The 21766-nt window shown below is 46.3% G+C and overlaps 1 protein-coding gene across 1 annotated transcript in view; it reads left to right on the top strand.

Moving 5' to 3' along the window:
• Positions 1-541: 541 nt before the first annotated feature.
• The window catches only part of CNTNAP5 (contactin associated protein family member 5), a 461788-nt gene continuing 440563 nt past the window's right edge, over positions 542-21766 (top strand). The window contains exon 1 of the mRNA XM_075933060.1: positions 542-3540. Coding sequence (XP_075789175.1) covers positions 3459-3540 — 82 coding nt within the window. The 5' untranslated portion in view covers positions 542-3458. The remainder of the gene's footprint in view (positions 3541-21766) is intronic.

The following is a 21766-nucleotide window of genomic DNA, read 5'->3' as shown; positions in this document are numbered from 1 at the left end:
TTGGGCCACATGCTGCCCACGGGCATCAATGAACATGGGCTGAGATCCGGAGATGATCAGTTCTTTGGGGATCTTTATGTTGTCCAGAGCCTGGAACATTTATGATAATCTGGCTTCTTTGGAAACCTCACCATGCCCGCTCCAAGGAGTCATGGTTGCAGGTGTTACTGAAATGTCATGGTGATGTAGACGGCATGAAAACAGAATCTGGGGGTGGCTCATACAGTGTAGACTGTCTCATATTGATATGGTCTCACCTTAATTCAGCATGGGAGGAGGGATAGCTCAGTGGTTTGAGCATTGGCCTGCTAAACCCAGGGTTGTGCGTTCAATCCTTCGGAAGCCATTTAGGGATTTGGGGCAAAAATTTGTCAGGGATGGTACTTGGTCCTGCTGTGAAGGCAGGGGGCTGGACTCGATGACCTCCTGAAATCTCTTCCAACCCTGGGATTCCATGATGTATAGCCAGCTGTCCTATTCGGACAGGAGCTTAAGTGGCCACAGCATCTAACCACTTTATGTACATTAATGAATGCATCCTCATGACATCTCTCTGTGATGGGAAAGCATTGTTGCCCTGTTAACAGATGGGGAACTGAAGCCCTGGTGAGATTAATTGACTGCTGCTAGGTGACACAGAGAGCCAGCAAATGAACTCAAGTCTCTGGCCTGATCCCCAGCCCAGAGTCTTACCCAGAAGACCAACTTTTCACTCATTCTGTGGAGAACAACACAGGTGCCAGACTGGGAGTTTGCATTTTACTCTTCTGAAAGCACTAGTTCCTTTTTTTATGTCTCTCATACCAACCAATTCTGCTGACTATGAGAGAGAGGCAGGCCTGGTATATGAAGACTGAATCCAAATATACATTTTCATCAAATTCAGGGGGTTTTAGTTCCATAATTCCAAACTGGATTCCTCTCTCATCCAAATAACTTTTACTAATGATTAATAACACTGCTCCTAATAAAAAAAATTGCTGGCAAAAAGCCCTGGGAACACAGAATTATTTACATAATTGCTTGCAAAGAACAGCTGCTTAGCCCTCCCCTCCAGTCAAATCTGTAATATTCCTGTAGCCAAACATTCACAAATCTTAAGACCTAGGTTTGTTGTTTAAAATCCAAAGTTGCTTGGTGAACAGATGTGTCTGATAGGGAAACAGCAAGCTGTAAATATGACCGAAAACAGATGCAAACACATTCCAGAAAGGCCTAAAATCAGGTCCTGGTCTTGAGGAATAGATTTCCTCTCCCTGCCCCCCACATGGGCCTCATTGCAGAACTGGGCCTATATTTACCAATAACTCTTAATTAAAACTACACAGTTTGGTTCCACAGCTGCTATTCTGTAAACAAAGTGCTAATTAGTTCACTGAGTCAGTTAAAAAGTGTACAGTTGTGCCAAGCAATTCAGAGAGATGCAGAATCTGAAATCCAGTCACTTAAAAGAAAAAAGTCAATAGTTGTTTCAGATCCTGCCCGAGTTTCCTTGTGCTGTTGCAATCCATTTTCTAAATTTGCTTCCTCTCCCTTCTTGTATTTAAGTCAGGTGCAACAACAGAAGGAATTGACTGTATCCTTTTAATCCTTCATGTCCTGTATTACAGGTTTGATTTTACTCAGGTGAGTACTTCCACAAGGGGGTTTCTGGAAGTTTACCAGCTGATAGAACCACAATGTGATTACTCACCTGAGTAAATCTAAACCCATGGCTCAATTTTTATAGTATATAGGCCTGCATGATTGAATATACAGGGAACCCAGTGAAACTGGCTCTACTCAAATTGATATCATGCCAAGGAGAGATCCGCAATTATTATTGCCCATGGTCCAAATTTCTAGGTCAAGCTAGAGTCAAGGTCCAGACTCCAGAGAAACATTTAAAAACCACAATAACAATGCAACTACCAAACAAATAAGATTCTGTGGGCTTTCAAAAAGCATCTGGCAGTCTGGATTTGGCTGGTGGTCTGGCAACTCAGGGGTGGACAGACATTACAACTAACAGAGATTAGGAAAAGCCACTGTGGTGTTGCTTGTCACAAGAATAGGTCCAAAAGCTGTCTGATTTGTCAGCAGGCTGTCCCTTTAACTCTGAATGCTATTTGTTGGGTTTTTTTAATTTCTGTGTGCAGGCAGTGCACGGACTGGGGGGGCTCCCAGGTTTAATAGGAGTTTTGCAACATGCCAGCTATTCAGAACTTAGCTGTCCACTGGGAACTCATAAACCCTCTGGCAAACGGGGTCAGTTCTCTGAATTATTTCTGACCATTGCATGGGATGGCTATAAGGGGCGGGGACCTGCGCAGAGGCCCTATTGCTCCCAATAATGTTTCCTGTCGGATTCAAGCCGGCTCCCTCCTGCAGTTTGGAGGCGACTGGGAGCCAGCGCTACCCTGCTGTGGGACGAAGGAATCTTGAAGGTCGGTATTCTTGAGAGGACCTTTATGTGTGGTGTGATCAGCGGGCAGAAAGTAATGCAATGAGGCGCATGCAAAACATTTTCAGACTGTGTAGTTTTATGGGGGGGGGGGATTGAATCAGAATTTCCCTTCTCCTCGGCAGCCAAGCTAACTGCGAACAGCTGGGGCACATCCATCCATCAGGGACTTGAGTGTTGACCGGTGATAGCGCGTCCCCTAGGGAGCTCAGACTCTGACCTTGCTTCTTCAGCTGCATTTAAAGGGAAGGCTCCGCGCAGTGACCTCAACCCCCCTAATCCTGGTAACCGGATTACAGAAAAACAATTGCGATCCGCCCCGCCTAGCCACGTGATTCTTCGGAATCTTCGCTCCTTTGCCAAGCGGGGCTGTTTACACGGGAGTCCCGATGCGAAGCGCAGCCCAATAGGGCGAAGCCGAACTCGCAGACTCTTCCTCAGCTCGGGGAGGGGACCGAAGCCTAGGCGAGAGAGACAGAGAAAGAGGCAGCAGCGTCTCTTCTCCCCTCCCCTTTTGGTGTCTGCACCAGAAGTCACTCCGGATTCATCGGGCAGTAGCCATAATCCCCTTGGCTTTCCTCCCCCCCCAGGTCTGTCCCGTTCCACCGTCTCTGGCTCGGGGGAGCGGCGCTTGGGTGCCTGGCTGGAAGCTGCTCTAGCAGGCAAAAGAGCGAGCGAGTGAGCGAGCTCGGCTCCGGGCAGCCGCTGCACACCGCGCCTCTCAGCAGCGCCTGAAGACGCCGAGGCAGGGACCTCCCCGGCAGGGAGGTGGAGCGCGCCGCCCCAGCCGCCTATAAGGAGCTGTCCAGCGCCTGGCGTGCTGAATCCGGCGGCGCCGCAGCTGTGCAGTGCGCCTGGCCCCGCTCCTCGCCGGAGCTCGCTGGAGAGGGGCTCGCCCCGCCGCGGCTTCCCCGGGAGGGTCTGCCTGGCGCCGGGAGTCAATGAGCGAGGGCCGGGGACGCCAGCCCCGAGGAGAGACCGCCCGGCGTTGCGCGATTGGCGAGCCGGGCACACCATGGAGCCTGCCCCCCAGCTCCTCCGCCTGGTGACTTTGCTGCTCCTCGGCTTGGGGCGCCCGGGGTCCGCCGCCACCAACTGTGAGTAGCCGTGGGGGCCGGAGGCAAAGAAGCTGCTTGGTTTTTTTGGGGGGGAGGGGGGGTAGGAGAGCTCCCGGAGCGGGGCTGTTGGAAGTGACCTCTGGGAAAAAGTTCGCCAGGCTCGGGCTTGGCTAAGGGCTCGGTCTGGCCTCGCTGGCCAGTGGCTTTCTCCCCCCTGCCTGGCGTGCAAAGTTCAAGGAGGCTGGAGGGGCTCCCTTCCCCGCACAGCGCTGCCGGCTGGGAAGCGAAGTGGCTTCGGAGCCGGCTTTGCCTGGGCTCCTGTCGGTTCGCAGCGCGGTTGCATTGCAAAGGCAGGGGTAGGTCTGGCAGCGGTGCCTGTAGCGAGTGGCTGTCGGGCTGGGATTGTAGCCTGGCTTTTTTTGGCAGAATGGCTGTAGGCACAGCTGGTGCCCCTTCTCCCTTCGCCCCTTTGGTAGCTCCTGCCCACGGGGACCTGAACGCGTCGGCTGTGTCCCTGGTTCGGGTTTTAGGAGAACCAGGGAGCAATTTCGGAGCCACCCAAACAGCAGCTCCTGCTTGAGCGCCAGGTGTAAAACCCTGTGGACTTCTGGAGTGAGGCGAATGTCGCCTTGCAGGCTGCCATCAGCCCTTTCCGGAGCATGGCACTGGGTGGAATCGGTGTGGCTGAAGGCAGAAGACTGCAGGCGGAAAGGTGCTGTGTATTCAGACAACAGACCGAAGCAAACTTGATCAGTTGCTAGTGTCACTGAGTTTCCCCCCCCGAGCATCCAAAACCGGACAAGCTTTTCTTCTCCAAATCTCCTTTTCATCAGAGGGGAGAAATCCCATAAGATAATTTCCCTCAAAGTTTTCCTCCTCCTCTCCTTTGTGTTGGCCCTCAGGTGATGCCATCTGTGTCTTGCCATTGCAGACAATGCTCCTTCAGAGGCACGGTGTGATATGCTGTGTCACAGCGGAAAGGAACCGAGAGCTGGCTAAAATGATTCTTCTAACCCTTGGTGCAGTAATGAATAGGTAGAGAACGAAATATCACCTCCTGTGCTGCTTAATAATAGCAAAATAAATAGCAATAAGGGATTGCTTTGCTTTGGCACTAGACCTCTGATACAAGAAATGGGGGAGAGGGGATTTTAAAGATGCTATCTCAAAAAGATACCTGAATGTGCAGTCTCTCTAAAAGGTAGCCCTTGAGTTTGCATTTCTATCAGTTCTTGAGAGGGAAGTGTTAGAGGTCAATGCTATGGATTTAAGAAGTCCAGAATCCAAAAATCTATACATGACTTCTGAAATCAGGTAACAAAATAAGTGGCAGCAGATTAATGGGCATACCACCTGCTGTGGTTTTAACCCATTCTGTAAATGTCACTTACTCCTGTAATAATGGCTATGGGGGGAATCTCTCCTAAAATGATTTTTTTTTTTTGCTGTAGTGAGGTGGAATAAAATACTGCCTGAGTTCTGATACCTTTGTGAACACTAGAGGTCACTGTTGCCATTTGGATTCCATACATGGACACTGAAAGAGGCTGAAAGGGATATTTTCACATGTTGACATAGCTAAAGAAAGAGAATAGTTTGATAAACAGCGGGGAAAGTAAATTCAATAAACACCATAAATACATTAATAAGAATATTTCCTCCTCCTTCTGTTCAATTGCTTTCCAATGAAAAACAAATATGCTGGGACGGTGAGAGACATTTTTTGAGCCAATTAAAATATGGTTAATATGTTTTAATAATATTCACAAATACTAACTGGCGGGCGATTTAAGGCTGAGGCTTGCCATACTCATAGAGTAATAAAGTTAATTTCTAACATTTAAAAGGAAATTCTGCATTAATGAGTTTTACTATTTCATGGGTGACAGTTTAATATCACAGTGCCAATAAACATTCCCCCTGAATACACACTGCATCCTAAATATTAAAGAAGCCAATCTTCTTAAAGCCTAATGATCAATGGCTTTATTATGCTGTACAGATTTTATTTATTCATTGTTCAATGAATTAGCCTGGAGTAGGCTTTTAAGTGCTTTCCTGGGAGCGAAGCTAAAAAGTCTCTGTGACTCTGTAATAGCTATAAGGGTCTAGAGAACCTGTAGCAAGATTCTGCTCTTGAGAACTTGCAGACACATAAATCACAGTAACTTCAGCCTGTATGAAAATGCATCACCCAGTTAAAAAAAAATTCTCCAGTCATCGGAGTAGAGGGTTGGTGGGTTTTTATGTTTTGTGTTCTGTTTTTCAGCTGGCATATAAAGGTATCCCTCCATCCACTTCAGTGGAACTAAGCTGGTTTACATCATATCAGGACTTGAAACAACCTTTTAAATAAGCATTTTGGCTCATATATGGTTTATCTGTAAATGTGGATTTAGGGAGCCTAAATTCTAGGCACACAGATGCCTAAATGACAGCCTTTTCAGAAGTGCTGAAACTTGCAATGAAGTTGAGAGAACAGTGAGTAGTCAGTACCCCTGAAAATTGGGCAGCTTCAATTTAGGAGGCAAAATCTGGATCCAAAAGTTTTGCTGTAGGGTCCCAGGCTTGACTATTTTGCCCAAGGAACCAGATTCTGATCTTGTTTACTCTGATATAAGTCCACTGACTTCACTGGACTCACTCCTGATCTGCATTAGTATAAACAAGAACACAGTTGGGTTCCCAATGTGGCTGGTGGAAAAGAACTGTTTGGAGTAGGAAGAATCAACTCTGATACTGTGTGATATTAGGGCCGAATCCAGCAGTAATGCAGGTTTTGTATTCTTAACTTGAGAGCCTCCGATACTTTTATATTTACATATTTTTGCATTACATCTACCTCCAACTGTCCTTTAAAGAGATCTTGGCATTGGGCGAGCTAATCATCTCACATCTCTGAATTTTTGTCTCTCACAATCCCCCTTCTGCTATATTTCTGTAACTAAACAACTGCTAACGAATCTGCTTTGAAACGCAGCCATGGGGTCAGTAGACCTCATTAGAGAGATTGGAATTACCTAATGCTAATAACTCCATAAGTTCCTCAAGCTTGCTTCAATGCAGTGCTTTGTTACATTAAATAACTACAGTAGCAACAGGATTTCTCCTTGGGACATTAATTACCAGACAATAGATACAAACCCTATTGAAAGCCATGTTGCGTACATAGTCTTGTGACAATATAATTTCTACATTCATTAGCTGGCAGGGGAAATTGCATACAATAGGAATAATTTAGCCACTAGCCGACATCTCAAAACATGAAACTTCTTTGTTTAGAGTATTTAATCTAAGTCCTCAATGATTAGATTAAGGGTATCTAAAATATGCATCAGAAGTAACTATACTAAATTGGGAAGATAGAGCATGCATGCACATGCATTTGTACGTGCAGCTAAAATGCTAATTTTCCCCTCTCAAGATAAGCGGAGCTAACTTGTAGCATGGATATTGGGTTGGTTCTTTGTCAGCACTGAATCGCTAAAGAGTAAAGTACTGAGAACTAAATCTATGAGGAAAGTCATTTACATGGGTAGTTGCATACTGATGAATGACCACTAGAATACACTTTGCCTCTTCAGACTTAAAATATGGCTTTTTTTTTCAATCTCACCCCTCTGAAGGACACAGGGTGTGGCTACACAGCAGGGCTTAACTCAATATAAGCTATGCAAATTGAGCCACATCAATTGTATAGCCTATTTCAAAATTGGGAGCATCTACACAACACTTATTTCAAAATAGGGCACTCTTACTCCAACTCCTGTAACCTTGATTGTACGAGGAATAAGAAGTCCTCCAGCATGACAGTATTTTGACATGACTTTGAAATAACTGCCTGCTGTGTCGACATGGACTAAGTTATTTCAGAATAGCTCTAGTTATTTCAAAATAATGTTGCTGTGTAGATGTACCCATATTAACTTCCCATGTGAGAGATGGCAGTCTAAGACATTTGCACTGGCAAGAAGATCAACGCCCAAGGATGCTCTTCTAGCATTCGATTTTGTGGGTCTAACGTAGACTAGTAAATTGAATGCTGAGGACAGCGCCCTCCCCACTGGTGTCCGGTATCCTCCTTCTGCAAGGAGTAAGGGTAGCCAGTGGGAATTTGTTTTCTCATTGACCTCCTGCTATGTGGATAGCATCTTAAGATGCTGTCAGCTGTAGCTATGCAATAAATATAGCTGGAGTTGCATCTCTTAGGCCGACCTTCTGTACCAGTGTAGATCAGGCTTTACACAGGAGGTTTCTTCTCACTCCCATTATTTAAAAAAAAATAACTTTTTTCCCCCCAATGTCATGTTTCCATTTTCTCTCCTGCCCCTGTACACAACTCACCAGAGCCAATGCACTGGCCTTTCGGGCCTGATTCCTAGTTGTTCCACTGAGATCTCTTTCACAATGAACAGTTAAAGCTGCCAATGTGCAGCACCTCTCCGATTCAAGCTGTTAAAGTACCTTTATGAAACAGATCCTGCTCTGCTGAAGTCAATGGTAAAACACTCATTGATAGCAACGTAAGAGGATCAAGCTGTCTGAGGAGATGATAGCTCTACATCTCTTGTTGTTCAGTGAAATAATTATTGTGGTTCATGGCCAGGCAGGGAGCTGAATGAAGCTTGAAAGATGAGATGTGGTTGTTGAAACAGACGTGACAGACCTAGTAGGATTTATCAGACAAAAGGCTCTTCGAGGGTATTAGTATGATGGATCTGACACCACCCTCACTAGATGTTGTCCTGAATCAAGACTAACTATGTTGAAGTCCATGGAGTTGGACAGGAGTAAATGTGATGCAATCCAGTAGTGACTCTAGCATTAAATATTTGAAACCCATGGAGTTGGTCAGGATTTATACTAATTTAAGGGAGTAAACGGCACCTGCGGATTAACAGGAAAAGCAGCCAGCTAAGTGGTTTTTATGGGGCCATAAATGGCAAACACAAAAGACCTGTTGAGTTAGGAAGCTCAGTGATGCTCAAACCGTGGTCCATGGAGTACTAGCTGGTTGGGTGTGCAAAGTGGGATCCTCCCACGACATTGGTTCTTCCTCTTTGTCTTCCATTTCTAAATGGCCATTCAAAGAAGCTAAAATTCATGAATCTTGGGATCATGAGCTTTCGTGGGTGCAGCCCACTTCTTCAGCCGTGAAAGCTCATGATACCATCTACACGTTTTGTTAGCCTTTAAGGTGCTGTAAAACTATTTGTTGTGTGTTAGCTGGAAAAACTTATATACTAATTCGGCTACCCTTCTGAAGCTATTGTTTTAGTTACTGTAGAGGTGTGATCATAAATGGGAGGGCATCTCCAATGGAAGGATGGCTGGGTATCTCTCAAAATGTGTCCCATGCAATACGCAATCCTGAGATGCCCTGATTAACCCCTTGTATCCCGTATGCTACATTATTGTCCTCACTAAATGTTCACTTAATTCTGCTGAGCAAGAGAACATGAGGTCAATCGGAATCTTTCCATTGACTTCAATGGGCTTTAGGTCCTGCTCCCAGTGAGCAGATGACATTGCCAACTCACTGACATCTACACAGGCCAGTTAGCAACTATGTATCAAACAAGGTAAACTGTAGACACTTTTTATTGTTTATGATGAAAGTGGAGGAAAGTCTTTCATGCAATTACCAGCAAGAGAAAATTGTTCTCAAATGGGTTCTAGGCTAACATGAAACATGTTTCATTTCATACTGGGGGAACGATTCCGCTTCTGGGTAGAACAATACTTTTCACAGGCGCTTTTCAAGAGTATTGTCAGAGTGTGCTAACTTTAGCTCCCAGACGAGCCGTGTTGAATTCCCATTTTATAGGTGGGAAGACTGAGGCACAGAGTGTGACAAAGCAGCTGAGCAGAAATATCATGTATGCCCTTTTCCATCTGGAATAATTCCACTAAGGTCAATTGACTTACTGAGAGCAGAGGGGCTGATAGCCACCATGGGCCCCAGGGCAAGGGGTGGCGGTGGGACCAAGTGCAGAAGGGGTGGGGCCTAGGGGAGTCACTCCTCGGTGTTCCCCAGACCACAGTGTGCCCACAGCCAGCAGCTCCAGACCCTTTTGAATTTCCAGGCCCTTCCCCATCAGCGTTCCCTGACTGAGAGCCCTATTGGACGGATCTATGCTTGGACAGGAGACTCCAATCCTCCTCCTTGGGATGAGCAGTCCCAGGCATTACTGGAAACATGTCTTCCTTGCGCTCTCAACCCCTGATGAAAGTTACTCAAGGCAAATGAAGCCATTAAGGGAATGGGATGTTCCATTGCAGCGAGATTGCAGGCTGGAATCCTGGCAGGGTATCAGTGTCTTGGAAAGTTGTCTTGTGTTTTCGTACTGGAAAACCACACTGACCCTGTGTTTCAACTCTCGGGAGTCCCCCAAACTCCAGGACAGAGAAGCTTCCAATGTAGCACTGCAGCCACGATGTCCAGTGCTGTAGGCGAAGTGCAAGCCTCTGAACGTGACAACCCTTTTCCATGTTAATCCTAATGTATCCTCCAGAGGGGAGCTGTTTAGAAAAGGCAGCCGGTCGCTGAGATGCTGAGCTCCTTTAAGGAAGCCCTCTGCTGTGATTTGCCCTCTTGTGGCAAAAACAAGGGTGGTCTAGAGCCACTGCTGATGGACAGAGGCACTGTCCTGTAAGCCCAATTTCTTTAGACTCTCTTGTATTCTCCTTGATGCGCTGGTCACATTATCATGGGTTGTGTAGTGCCATGCAGTTCAGCAGTCAGACTGACTGCTGCATAGGGTGCATGTAAATCAGGGGTCTCCAACCTTTTTAACCACAAGATCACTTTTTCAGGGGAAGTGTAATGTAAGATCTGCCTCCAACCCACATACCTTTGTCCCACTTCCTTCCCACCCCATCTTTGAGGCCTGCTCCTGCTCCCCCCCCTCTGAGGCCTCACCCTGCTCACTCCATCCCCCTTCCTCCTCCATCCAGGCTGGGGCAGGCAGCTGCGGTGCTGGCTCTGGTCTTGGGTCAAGGGGTTCAGAGTGTGAAAGGGGCTCCAGGCTTAGCCCAGGGTGGGGGATTGGGGTCCAGGAAGGATTTCAGGGTGCAAGCTCTGGGAAGGAGGTTGGGTGCAGGGGGAGGTTCAGGGCTGCGACAGGAGTTCGGGATATAGGCGCTGGCTGGGCACCATTTAACTGGGACAGCTTCCAGGTGGTGCAACAGTGGGGGTAAGGCTGGCTTACTCCTACCCTGGCCCTGCACCACTCCTGGCATGTACAGCGATGGCTCCATGGTGCCATGTGCTGCCCCTCATCTACAGTCACTGAGCTCACAGATTCTCCTGGCCAGTTCCCCATTACTGATCAATGGGAGCTGCAGGAGTGGTGTCTGCAGGCAAGGACAGCATGTGGAGACTCCCTGCCCTGCCTTTCTCAGGGGCTGTAAGGACATGCCAGCCACTTCCAGGGGCAGCAGTTACCACAGGGATAATGACGACTCCAGCCACGCCAGGTTAGGCATTTCAAAACTCGCTGCTCAAAAATACATTTAAGCATCAGAGAAATGAAAATAAAATGCACAGATCTGTCAGCAACCAAAACTGAACCCACTTTGCAAACAGTAACGGATGTAACCACAACAATGCACGTACGTGCTGGGTCGGGAAGAGAGTGAAGGACAGTGTGTGTGTTTGTGAGAATGACACAGTGTGTGAGAGACACAGAGATTTGAATGGCCAAGCTCCCTCCACCCCCTTCTCTCTGTGTGGAGATCGGGTACGGAGGGGGGGGAGGGGAAGAAGAGGGACAGCCTGATATCAGCACTCCCACTCCCTGCACAGCAAGCAGTCTTTTCACTGGCAAAACTCCCTTACAGCTCTGCCCATGGGGGAATTTACCTCAGATTGAGGAATGTGGTACAGCTCTGAGGGGCAGCTCGAAGGCAGAGGGCAGCAGAACAGTGCGGGGAAGGGTCAACGCTTGATAGCTTCCTGGCCAAACCAGTCAGGATCACCTGTCAGACTCCCAAGATCTACTGATAGATCCCGATCGACTGGTTGGTGACCACTGATGCAGATGAAAATGCAATGTGGAGTCGTGTGGCAATTTAAAGACTAACCGACTTAGTTGGGCATAAAATAAAATAAAATAAAAGCCACTTCTTCAGGTGCATGGCGAAGGTGCACCAATGTCTAGGTACAGTCACATGAGAGTAGGGACTAATTCCTTACATTCCCCCCAATAAAGCCTCTTTGCAGAACAGTATCTTCAGTCTTTTCTTGGGCAAAACTCCCTATTTAAGGAAAAGGCTAGAGTGGAACCCAGCAGAATCTGGCCCCATATAATTAAAGTTTACATTTACAGTTAGCTCCTGGAGATTTTAGATGGATCAGTAAGTGAAACAGGAGGCATTATTACAGATGCCTGGCTAGTGCAGGAGAAATGGGGAGAATTTATTTACACAGTGCAGATTTAATGTCACTGATAATTTGTGGGGGGTTGCATTCAATTCATTTCTGCATTGTCTAATTGCCCCGTGCAGATCTGTGTTGCTTGACAATAAGGTGTGGTCACTCGATCAGTCAGTGTGATGAAATTTTAAGCAGTGGCAATATTCCAATACAGAATTCTGAGAAACATCAGTATGCTGGCATCCACTACCTTATTTTTAACGATCAACCCTGTTAGCAGCATGTGGCTTGAAACCAAATAAAATTACCCAAAACCTAGAAATCCTCAGTAGAATAAGGAAGCTGCTCTGGCAGATGTTCAGAAGGTGTCTCATGGATTTTTTTTTTCTTTTTGCTGCAAATATTGAAAGTAACTTTATTAAAAGAAGGCATGCAGCTATCTGAATTTTGTGTTTCATGAAAGACCTCTCCTGGTCTCTTCACCAGAAAGATAGAAACATTTCTCTTGGCACTAAATGTTGCTTCTGCAAAAATGCTACCTGCTTTTCTATAGCTCTGCAAATCTACTATAGAGCATCGCTGAATTTGGAAAATTCTGGCAGAAGCTTATATTCAGAGACTGCCAGCACAGCATTTTGGATAAGATGAAACAAAATCCTTCACAAACATTATCTCCAGAAATTTCTCTTAAGATACATGAAGGTGAGGGGTGCCCTACCTTAACAGAAGTGACTTAGTATTGCTGCAGGGGATGAAGTAAGGATCAAAGTCTGAGGAGACCATCTTCAAAGGATGGCTTGACCATCTTATATTGCAAGTAGTGTCAAGACATTTCAACTCATTTTAGCTTCTCCTGTTGCGTCTGTTGTTCTTCCGTAGTGAAGCAGGCAAAACTGATGCTGTACTTGGCAATTTCAGTATAATCACTGTCTGTTGAATCTGTTAGCTGACAACACAGGAAATGTGGTCCAGTCCTCTGCTGTAAGAACTAGAAGTCAGTCTGCCACTGATCCTGTGTGTGAACTTGACAAGTCACTTAAGCTACATCTACACTAGGGTTTTGTCTACACTGGCGTGATCTTGCGCCAAATACGCAAATGAGGCTAAGCGTGGAATATTGCTGAGCCTTATTTGCATATCTAATGAGCCGCCATTTTTGCTGAAGAGGCTCTTGCACAAGAAGGAGTGTCTACATAGCCCCTTCTTGTGCAAGAAAAAACATCTTGTGCAATGCCGTTATTCCTGAAAATAATCAGCTTAATGGCATTGTGCAAGAGGGTTTTTCTTGCGCAAGAAGGAGCCGTGTAGATGCTCCTTCTTGCGCAAGAGCCTCTTCTGCAAAAATGGCTGCTCATTAGACATGCAAATGAGGCTCAGCGATATTCCACGCTTAGCCTCATTTGCATATTACTGGCGCACAATTGCGCCAGTGTAGACATAGCCTATGAGTTTTTGTGGCAGAAAATATGCTAGTGATGGACTCATTAGCATAAGTCATGACCTCATTTGCATATTTTCTGCCAATCCATTTTTGCACTAGGGGTTTCTGCACAAAAACAAGCAGTGTGGACTTTTCCTTTTTGTGCAAAACCCCCTTTTTTTCACAAGATGCTTAAGCCTCCAAAAAGGAGATATGCTGATCTTGCACAAAAAGGGGGTTTTGCGCAAAAAGGAAACATCCACGCTGCTTCTTTTTGCACAAAAACAGATCTACAGAAAATATGCAAATGAGATTGCAACTTATGCTAATGAGTCCCTGATTAGCATATTTTCTGCTGCAAAAACTTGTATTGTAGACGTAGCCTAAACCTCTCTGTACCACTTTCTCTGACTGGAGATCTCCCTCTTCCACACTCCTTGCTCCCAGGAGATTAGTGAGATATGTTGGGAATCTAGACTCTGATCTGCATAAAGTAACTGAAGATCATCTGATGAAAGATGGGGTGTTCTCCAGAATGCAGTATTTAGACTAAGGCCAAGCCAGATATGGGTTTCAAGCATGAAATCAGTTACCCCAAAGGCATGCTCATGACACTTCTGCCATTTTGTGTCTACACTCAACTGGGTCTGCAAATGGATGCTGACTTTTGGCAGCAGAACAAAGTTGTGGGTTGATAAACGACATGGAACTCGTTGATTGGTGGGTTTTTCTTTTTGCGTGTTGGCACGCTCAGCTCATGGAAGGGAATAGTCTGGGCTGGATTTAAAAGAGCTGTTTACGTGGACCCCTGTGGATGGGGACAGCTGAGTTTGCATAGCCCTGCTAGGGCGTGTCTACACTAGGAAACAGATTTTAGTTATTTCAAAATAATTTCAATAATTTTTGAAATAACATCCCCACACTAGGGGGAAGCCTCGAAATTAGTCCAAGGCAGGCTCTGTTTATGTGGATGTGCTGCCTTAACTGAGCTCCAGGAAGCATTGGAGTGTAATTAGTTCCAATTAGTCTGGGGGGTAGTTATTTTAAAATAGCGGCACTGGAGCATCCACATTATCGCTTTTTCAAAATAACTATTTCAAAATTAGCGTTGTCCCCTCAGGAGTACCGATTTCAAAATAAGCAGCCCATAATTTTGAAATAACGGCCTTGCTAGTAGGGACGCTCTGCTTATTAATTTGACCTAAGGGGGGGGGGGGGTTATTTCAAAATTAAGCTGTAGTGTAGTCCAGGGCTTAGGAATCTCCTGTTGTAATATATAGCTTTGTACTGGGTGCGTTTATCCTTTCAGCTAGTCTTGGTCTATTTCTAGACTGACCGAAAGCTTCCCTTGTCCTCTAAGTAAATCCCTGTGATTGATTTGTGCGCTAAACAATTCACATCATCTGAGTCCAAGCAGACTTTCAGTGACATGACCATCCACAGGGGTCCACGTAAACAGCTCTTTTAAATCCAGCCCAGACTATTCCCTTCCATGAGCTGAGCGTGCCAACATGCAAAAATGTGCTGCAGACCCCTCTCTGTAAGAACGCAGCCACTGCCTGTGCTTTATGGTTCGTCCTTTCAGAGTGCAGGGAGCACACACCAAAAACTCCTTCACGGATATTTCAAAATCAGCCATCTCCATGGTGGGCAATATCTTCTGCATTTGAGGCCAAAAGGTGGGGTATGTCCCTTAATAAATATCCCTAGAGGATTTACCCAAAGTTGCTCGGGTCGTTAACTCAAATCCCTTTTGTTTTTCTTCATTTAAATCATTGCTCTGGGGCAGGCCTGGCCAAAGTTTGCGGGGCCCAAGGCAGTGTGCTGTGGTTGGCTGAGCCACATAGCCATGTGGCTCCCAGTCAGGGCAGCGGGTAGGTGGGGCTAAGAGCGAGGCAGCACTAGGCCCTGAATGTGCAGGGCTGCAGGTCCCTGACAGAGTGAGGACCAAGGCAACCGCCTCACTTGCCTTGCCCAAAGTCCGGGCCTGCTCTGGGGTAGAGCTAGGGGCGAGGAGTCCAGTTCCCCAGGGAGCGAGGACAAGCTCCGCCCTCTTCCACCGCAACAGCTTGGGGCAGGGTGAGAAGCATTTCTCCACGTCTGCTGCAGTGGGCACAGCCAGAGGAGGGGTGCACGTCCCCCAGGTAGGGGACAGACGAACATGCAGACAGACAAACTCTCTCGTGAATAGTAGGTTGTTGGAGGTTTCTTCTTCAAACCAGCTGTCCTATTCACAAGAGAATTCCTTTCCTGCCAAGGAGCATTTGCATGGTCTGAGCCATGGGTTCATATAGTCTTTTGGGCCCCAAGATGTGTCTACTGGGTGTGGTGTGGGGGAGGGGGAAAGGGGAGGAGCATGGAGGCTTTAATACTGATCAGAACAGCGAGTGGATGAGCCCAGCTGTCTATCTGATCCCGAACGGTGGTCCGTACCACTTGTCGCAGGGGAATCCCTGCAGCAGGTGACTCTATGGGCTAAGTTGACTCTGAGGAAAGCTCTTTGCTAGGTCCCAGTGGCTGGAGATTGGCTTACACGCAAAAGCGTGATATGGTCTCATTGCTAGGGCCCTACCAAGTTCACTGTCCATTTTGGTCAATTTCAGGGTCATGGGATTTTTTAAACGGCCCGTTACACAATTCCAGCGATTTAAATCTGAAATGTCCTGGTGGTGGAATTGCCGGGGCCTGCCCTAAAAGGGAGTTTTTTGGGAGGTCAAAAGGTTATCGGCGGGCATTGCAGTGGCTGGCTACCCTTCCTTCTGTGCTGGGGGCAATGCGGCCCTCAGAGCTGGGCAGCTGGAGAGCAGCGGCAGTTGGAGGTCAGGAATCTGGCTCTGAAGGCAGAGTTACTGCCAGCAGCTGTAGAGAAGGAAAGATGTCCTGGTTTGGTGTTGCCTCCCTGACTTCTGCGCTGCAGGCATCCCTCTCTGGCCACCCAGTGCTAGAAGCAGCAGCACAGAAGTAAGGATGATAGTGGGGCATGGTATTAGCACCCTAACCTCTGTGCTGCTCCTGCCGGGGTGCTGCCTTCCGAGTTGGGCACTCCGCCAACTTCACAATCGTGGCTCTCCATGGGCCTAGCTCAGAAGGCAGCAATGCAGAAGTAGGGGTGGTGCCACCAAGATCCTTCTAAAATAACCTTGTGGCTCCCTGAAAGCAACTTCCCTTTGGGGCGAGGCTCTCCACTTTGAGAAACTTTGGTCTCCCTCATGAAATCTATAATATTGGGTAACGGCACACAAGGCCAGACTTCATGGGAGGACGCCAGATTTCACCATGTCCCCCGTATCTTGCATGGCTGTGGATGTGAGACGTTCCTAATCAAAGCGTCGTCGTGGCTGTGATAAGGGGTGTCCGTTGGGACTGGGCAAGGAATTTTTAAAAACCGCACACGTTCTCACCAACCCAAGCTGTGTGTTTGGTTATTGGGGTTTGCAGTGCCAGTTTCTTGGAATGACGTCTTAGCATGGACAGCATGTGACTGGGAGTCACCCCCACACCTGGTGTGCTGGCTGGATCATTTTCTCCCCAAGGTTGGGCGCTGAAAGTGAGTGTGACTGGAATGCTGACCTGCTTAGCATTTGGGGAAGAGGGGAATCAGGACTAATTGGTGGGGAATCCTGGAAATCGTACACATAATAGTACAAATGATTAGTCTGAAAACTCCTGTGCCACGTGTTCCTCATGCTATTGGCTGTGGATTGCTCAACGTTTCAAAACAAAACACCTTGTCCAAGAGTAGAAACAATGGGCCAGGACTTAGGTCACTGATCATATGCCAGCCAAAATAAACAGCTTGAAGGTTAAATAACATTTTGCATTAGTTATTCCTGGCACCCAGTACACGTCCCTTCCCACAGCATCCGTGTGTGATTTCCCTCCCGTCTCCTCTTCTGCTTTCTAAAACAAAGAAGCAAGGAGGGATCCAGTGGGGTTTGGCCAGGACCATGTCCCCATCCTCTTCTTCACCCCATGCACTAGCCAGGAAAGCTTTCTGAAAGTAAGTTCACACTGTGATCAGGGGCACTCAAGGTAGCAGTTCTAGGAGGAATTCTTGCTATGGGGTGGAAAGCTTCATACGGCCCTCAGTGTAGAGATGCCTTCCTGGCGTGAGTGAGCGATCGGTGAATCCTTATGAGTAACACAACCTGGACAGATGCAAGCTTTGGGAATTGGAGGGGGAGGATCTAAATATGCACACTTTTTTTTAAAAAAATGAATAATTCATCCAGCTGTAGTACCCACTTAAAAAAAAACACTGTGCACATTCATCAGAAACATTAATCCCACAAATGGCTGAGCCGGGAAGAAAATCAGCTTTTGTTTTTAGAAGGCAGATTTGCTCAGTCTCTAATTTGATTTGCTTGTGGGGTATAATTTAAGTCAAACAAGCTGGCAGTATTACTCAGTATGTGACTGTCTAAATATTTAAGAGGGTGCAGGCTGCCGGTCCCACAGAGTGACAGACTCCTTGGGAAGGATTTCTCTCTTGCCTAAGGGAAGCTGGCAAAATAAAATTCAGAGGAACTATGGCAAATCCCAATACACTTCAGCTGATCCATTGACCTAGCTCCTCAAAGATATTTTGGCCTTGGAAAGGGTTCAGAAAAGGGCAACTAAAATGATTAAGGGTTCGGAACAGGTCCCATATGAAGAGAGGTTAAAGTGACTGGGATTCTTCAGTTTAGAAAAGAGGAGACTAAGGGGGGATATGATAGAAGTTTATAAAATCATGAGTGGTGTGGAGAGGGCCAATAAAGAAAAGTTATTTATTAATTCCCATAATAGAAGAACAAGAGGACACCAAATGAAATTAATGGGAAGCAGGTTTAAAACGAATAAAAGAAAGTTCTTCTTCACACAGCACGTAGTCAACCTGTGGAACTCCTTGCCAGAGGAGGCTGTGAAGGCTAGGACTATAACAGAGTTTAAAGAGAAGCTAGATAATTTCATGGAGGTTAGGTCCATAAAAGGCTATTAGCCAGGGGATAGAAATGGTGTCCCTGGCCTCTGTTCGTCAGAGGCTAGAGAGGGATGGCAGGAGACAAATTGCTTGATCATTGTCTTCGGTCCACCCTCTCTGGGGCACCTGGTGCTGGCCACTGTCGGCAGACAGGCTACTGGGCTAGATGGACCTTTGGTCTGACCTAGTACGGCCGTTCTTATGTTCAATGAACATACCAGTTGTGTGTTCCAAGCATTGTCATCAGTATCTACACCTCCTCCACCCCCTTGATCTACCTTGCAGAAGGTTAAGATTGTGAGACCAGTCAGATGCAATCTTAGTATTCTCACTTAACCATCCGGGAGCTGAAGATCCATGACTTGCCCAAGGTCATACTGGAAAATTGTACTGGAGCAAAGAATTGAATCTGAATTTTAATCTAGATCCCTAACCATTGGGCAATCTTTCCTCCTCTTTTCTGTAAGTTCCATGGACAATATTCAGCGCAATGGAGGAAAGAGGGTCAAGTGACCTTATCTGGTTTGTGTTGTGAGGGAGGAATAGACTTTTTTTTTTTAAATGACCATGTCTTTCTTGGCCTTGCTTTTTTACTGAAGCCTGTGCTAGTCACGGCAGAGTTTGAGATGTGAGGAACAGGGAGGTGTGGGGGGGGACTCCTCCAGTGTTGAATGTGTCCCTGGATCATGTTTGGCATGTAGGTGCCAAAATGATGGTCTGAAATTTGGCATAACATTGGAATATTCCGAAAAAGAAATGGCAGCACAAAAAGGCCTGGTTTGTTCGGCCTCCATAGCATCAGGAGGACGTAAACGTTCTTGTTAGCATCTCCTGAGCTTGAAAGCCTAGACACTGAAGATGTAAACTGCATTGTAGGTCAACCAGTCCTCTTCTCTGCCATAGCAGAGGCCTTCCCCACAGCACGTATCCTAGAGGGTTTTTTTTTCTCCAGGTCTCGGGCATTTGCCACTGCTTAGGGAAATGATTCTACTGCCTAACAAATATCTCTGTTGGGGAATTTCTCCATTCTTGGTTCATTTTATTCCATTACTGCTGCCGTGACTGCAGTCTCATTTAATACCTCTGCCCCTGTGGTGTATGCACTAGAGCAGAAATGTATTTTCTCCCCCCACCCGCACCCCCAAAAAGTGTAATCTAGTTCTCAGGAATTTCACTTCAGCAACGTGAAACTTCAGTCAGCAATCGACACTTTGCATGGAAACATGTATCGACAATAAAAGCGTGATGTGTGGTTTTGAGATTTTTTTTTTCAGTCCCCTGTTGGAAAAGGGATGCTTGGCAAAGTTTAAGAACACAGAGCTTAAGAATGGCTATACTGGGTCAGACCAAAGGTCCATCTAGCCCCGTATACTGTCTTCTGACAGTGGGCAATGCTAGGTGCCCCTAGAGAGAACAAACAAAAGGTAATCGCTAAGCAACCCACCCCTGTTAACCATTCCCAGCTTCTGACAGAGGCTATTGACACCATTTCTCTCCAACCTGGCTAATAGCCATTGATGGACCTAACCTCCATGAATGTATTTAGCTTTTTTTTTAAACCCTGTTATAGTCTTGACTTCACAACATCCTCTGGCAGGAAGTTCCACAGGTTGACTGCATTGTGTGAAGGACTTCCTTTTGCCTCTGTTAAACCTTTCTACCTATCAATGTAATTTTCTGGCTAGCTAATACTTGTACTCTTCAAATATTTATCAACCTATTTTATCTCAACTCTTAGACAAATGGTATGGTGTAGTGCTGGTGAAATCTATATTAAGAAATATTAATTTTTGTATATGCAGTGAATATTATTCATCCAAATATAATATACATGTAGGGGTTTTTTAGACCCTAAACCAAATTCCCTTGGAATCAATGGAAAGATTCCTGGTGTAGAATCTTTCCAGGACCCTAATCCATGTTAGGATTTCAGACAAAAAAAGCAGTTTCTGGCAATGTAGGGTAAACAATGCCATCTTCCAGGTGTGCAATAATCAGGACAATGTATCCGCCATAATCGATCCGCAAGCCTTTTTTTGATCACTTACTGTCCACAACCTAGCCCTTGGTTTTGGTTTGGGTTTTGGAAACACTTGGGCTACATCTACACTGCGAGTTTTCTTGGCAAAAAGTCACGATCTTATTTGCATATTTTTCTGCTGATCTGTTTTTGCGCTGGGGTTTTTGCACAAAAACACGCAGCGTGGCCGTTTTCTTTTTCTGCAAAACCCCCTTTTTCCACAAGATAGGTAGACCTTTTTTGGGGCGTAAGGATCTTGTGGGAAAAGGGGGTTTGGGGCAGTAAGAAAAAGACCGCACTGCTTGTTTTTGCGCAAAACGGGTTGGCAGGAAATATGCAAATGAGATAATGACTCATGCAAATAAGTCCCTCATTTGCATCTTTTTTTGCCTAGAAAACTCAGTGTAGACATAGTCTTGTGGTGGTGGTTCATCATGGTCCTGCCATACATGGCAGGACCGCATTGTGCAAGGTGCTGTACAAAATGGAACAAAAAGGCTGGCTGTGCCTCCCAAGGGCAATCGGTTAGTTTGAAATGCATGGACTTTCGCCTCCTGCTCCCAAGGTATGTGCAACAGATATTTGAATTTCCATACTGAGGCCTGTTAATTTGTCTTCCGCAGAACTTTTAAGCGTGTCAACACTGTGCATAAGGATTGCATAATAGGGCTTCGATTCTCCTTTTGCTTTTGCCCCGGTTTTCCGGTCTGTCCCTTTATTTGGGTGTCCTAAAACAACTGCAAAATCATTTCACAGTGGCAGTGCAGGTGTGCTGTGTCCCAGATGTGGGTGGAAGTGGGGAAAGTGCACACAGACACTAACTGACCAGAACTTGGCTTTAGCTAGAGGTGGAGTACTATGGTCCCCTTACAAAACTATAGGATTAGACACTTTGGCAGTAGCTTTGTTTGGGAATTAATTATGAACTGTTCTTCTGAGTAGTAAGCTAGTCCAGTTCTCCAGGGCCTCCTCAGAGATGCAGCATATCAGCCGAAGTAATCTCTATACCAGAGCTGTGCTGGTTTGGATTACAATATCCCTTCCACAGCCATGTTTATCAGTGGGTGGTTGCAAATGCTGGCTTTCTCACTAAGATGAACCTTGGAAATATGGCTCTTGGCTCTGCACTCTTCCCAGCATGCTGTGTCCGCTCTTGGCTCTGCACTCTTCCCAGCATGCTGTGTCCGCTTTGGCATTGCTAAAGCCAAGAGTAGTGCATCAAATGTCCCCATCGCTAGTGGATGCCTGGCTCCGACTATATCATAGGACTGAAAGGGACCTCGAGAGGTCATCAAGTCCAGCCCCCCGCCCTCAAGGCAGGACCAAGCTCCGTCTACACCATCCCTGACAGATGTCTATCTAACCTGTTCTTAAATATCTCCAGAGAGGGAGATTCCACCACCTCCCTTGGCAATTTATTCCAATATTTGACCACCCTGACAGTTAGGAATTTTTTCCTAATGTCCAATCTAAACCTCCCCTGCT

Source organism: Pelodiscus sinensis, chromosome 7, assembly GCF_049634645.1.
Source record: "Pelodiscus sinensis isolate JC-2024 chromosome 7, ASM4963464v1, whole genome shotgun sequence".
In the NCBI taxonomy this organism is placed as follows: Eukaryota; Metazoa; Chordata; order Testudines; family Trionychidae; genus Pelodiscus; species Pelodiscus sinensis.
This window is presented reverse-complemented; position numbering and strand designations above follow the sequence as displayed.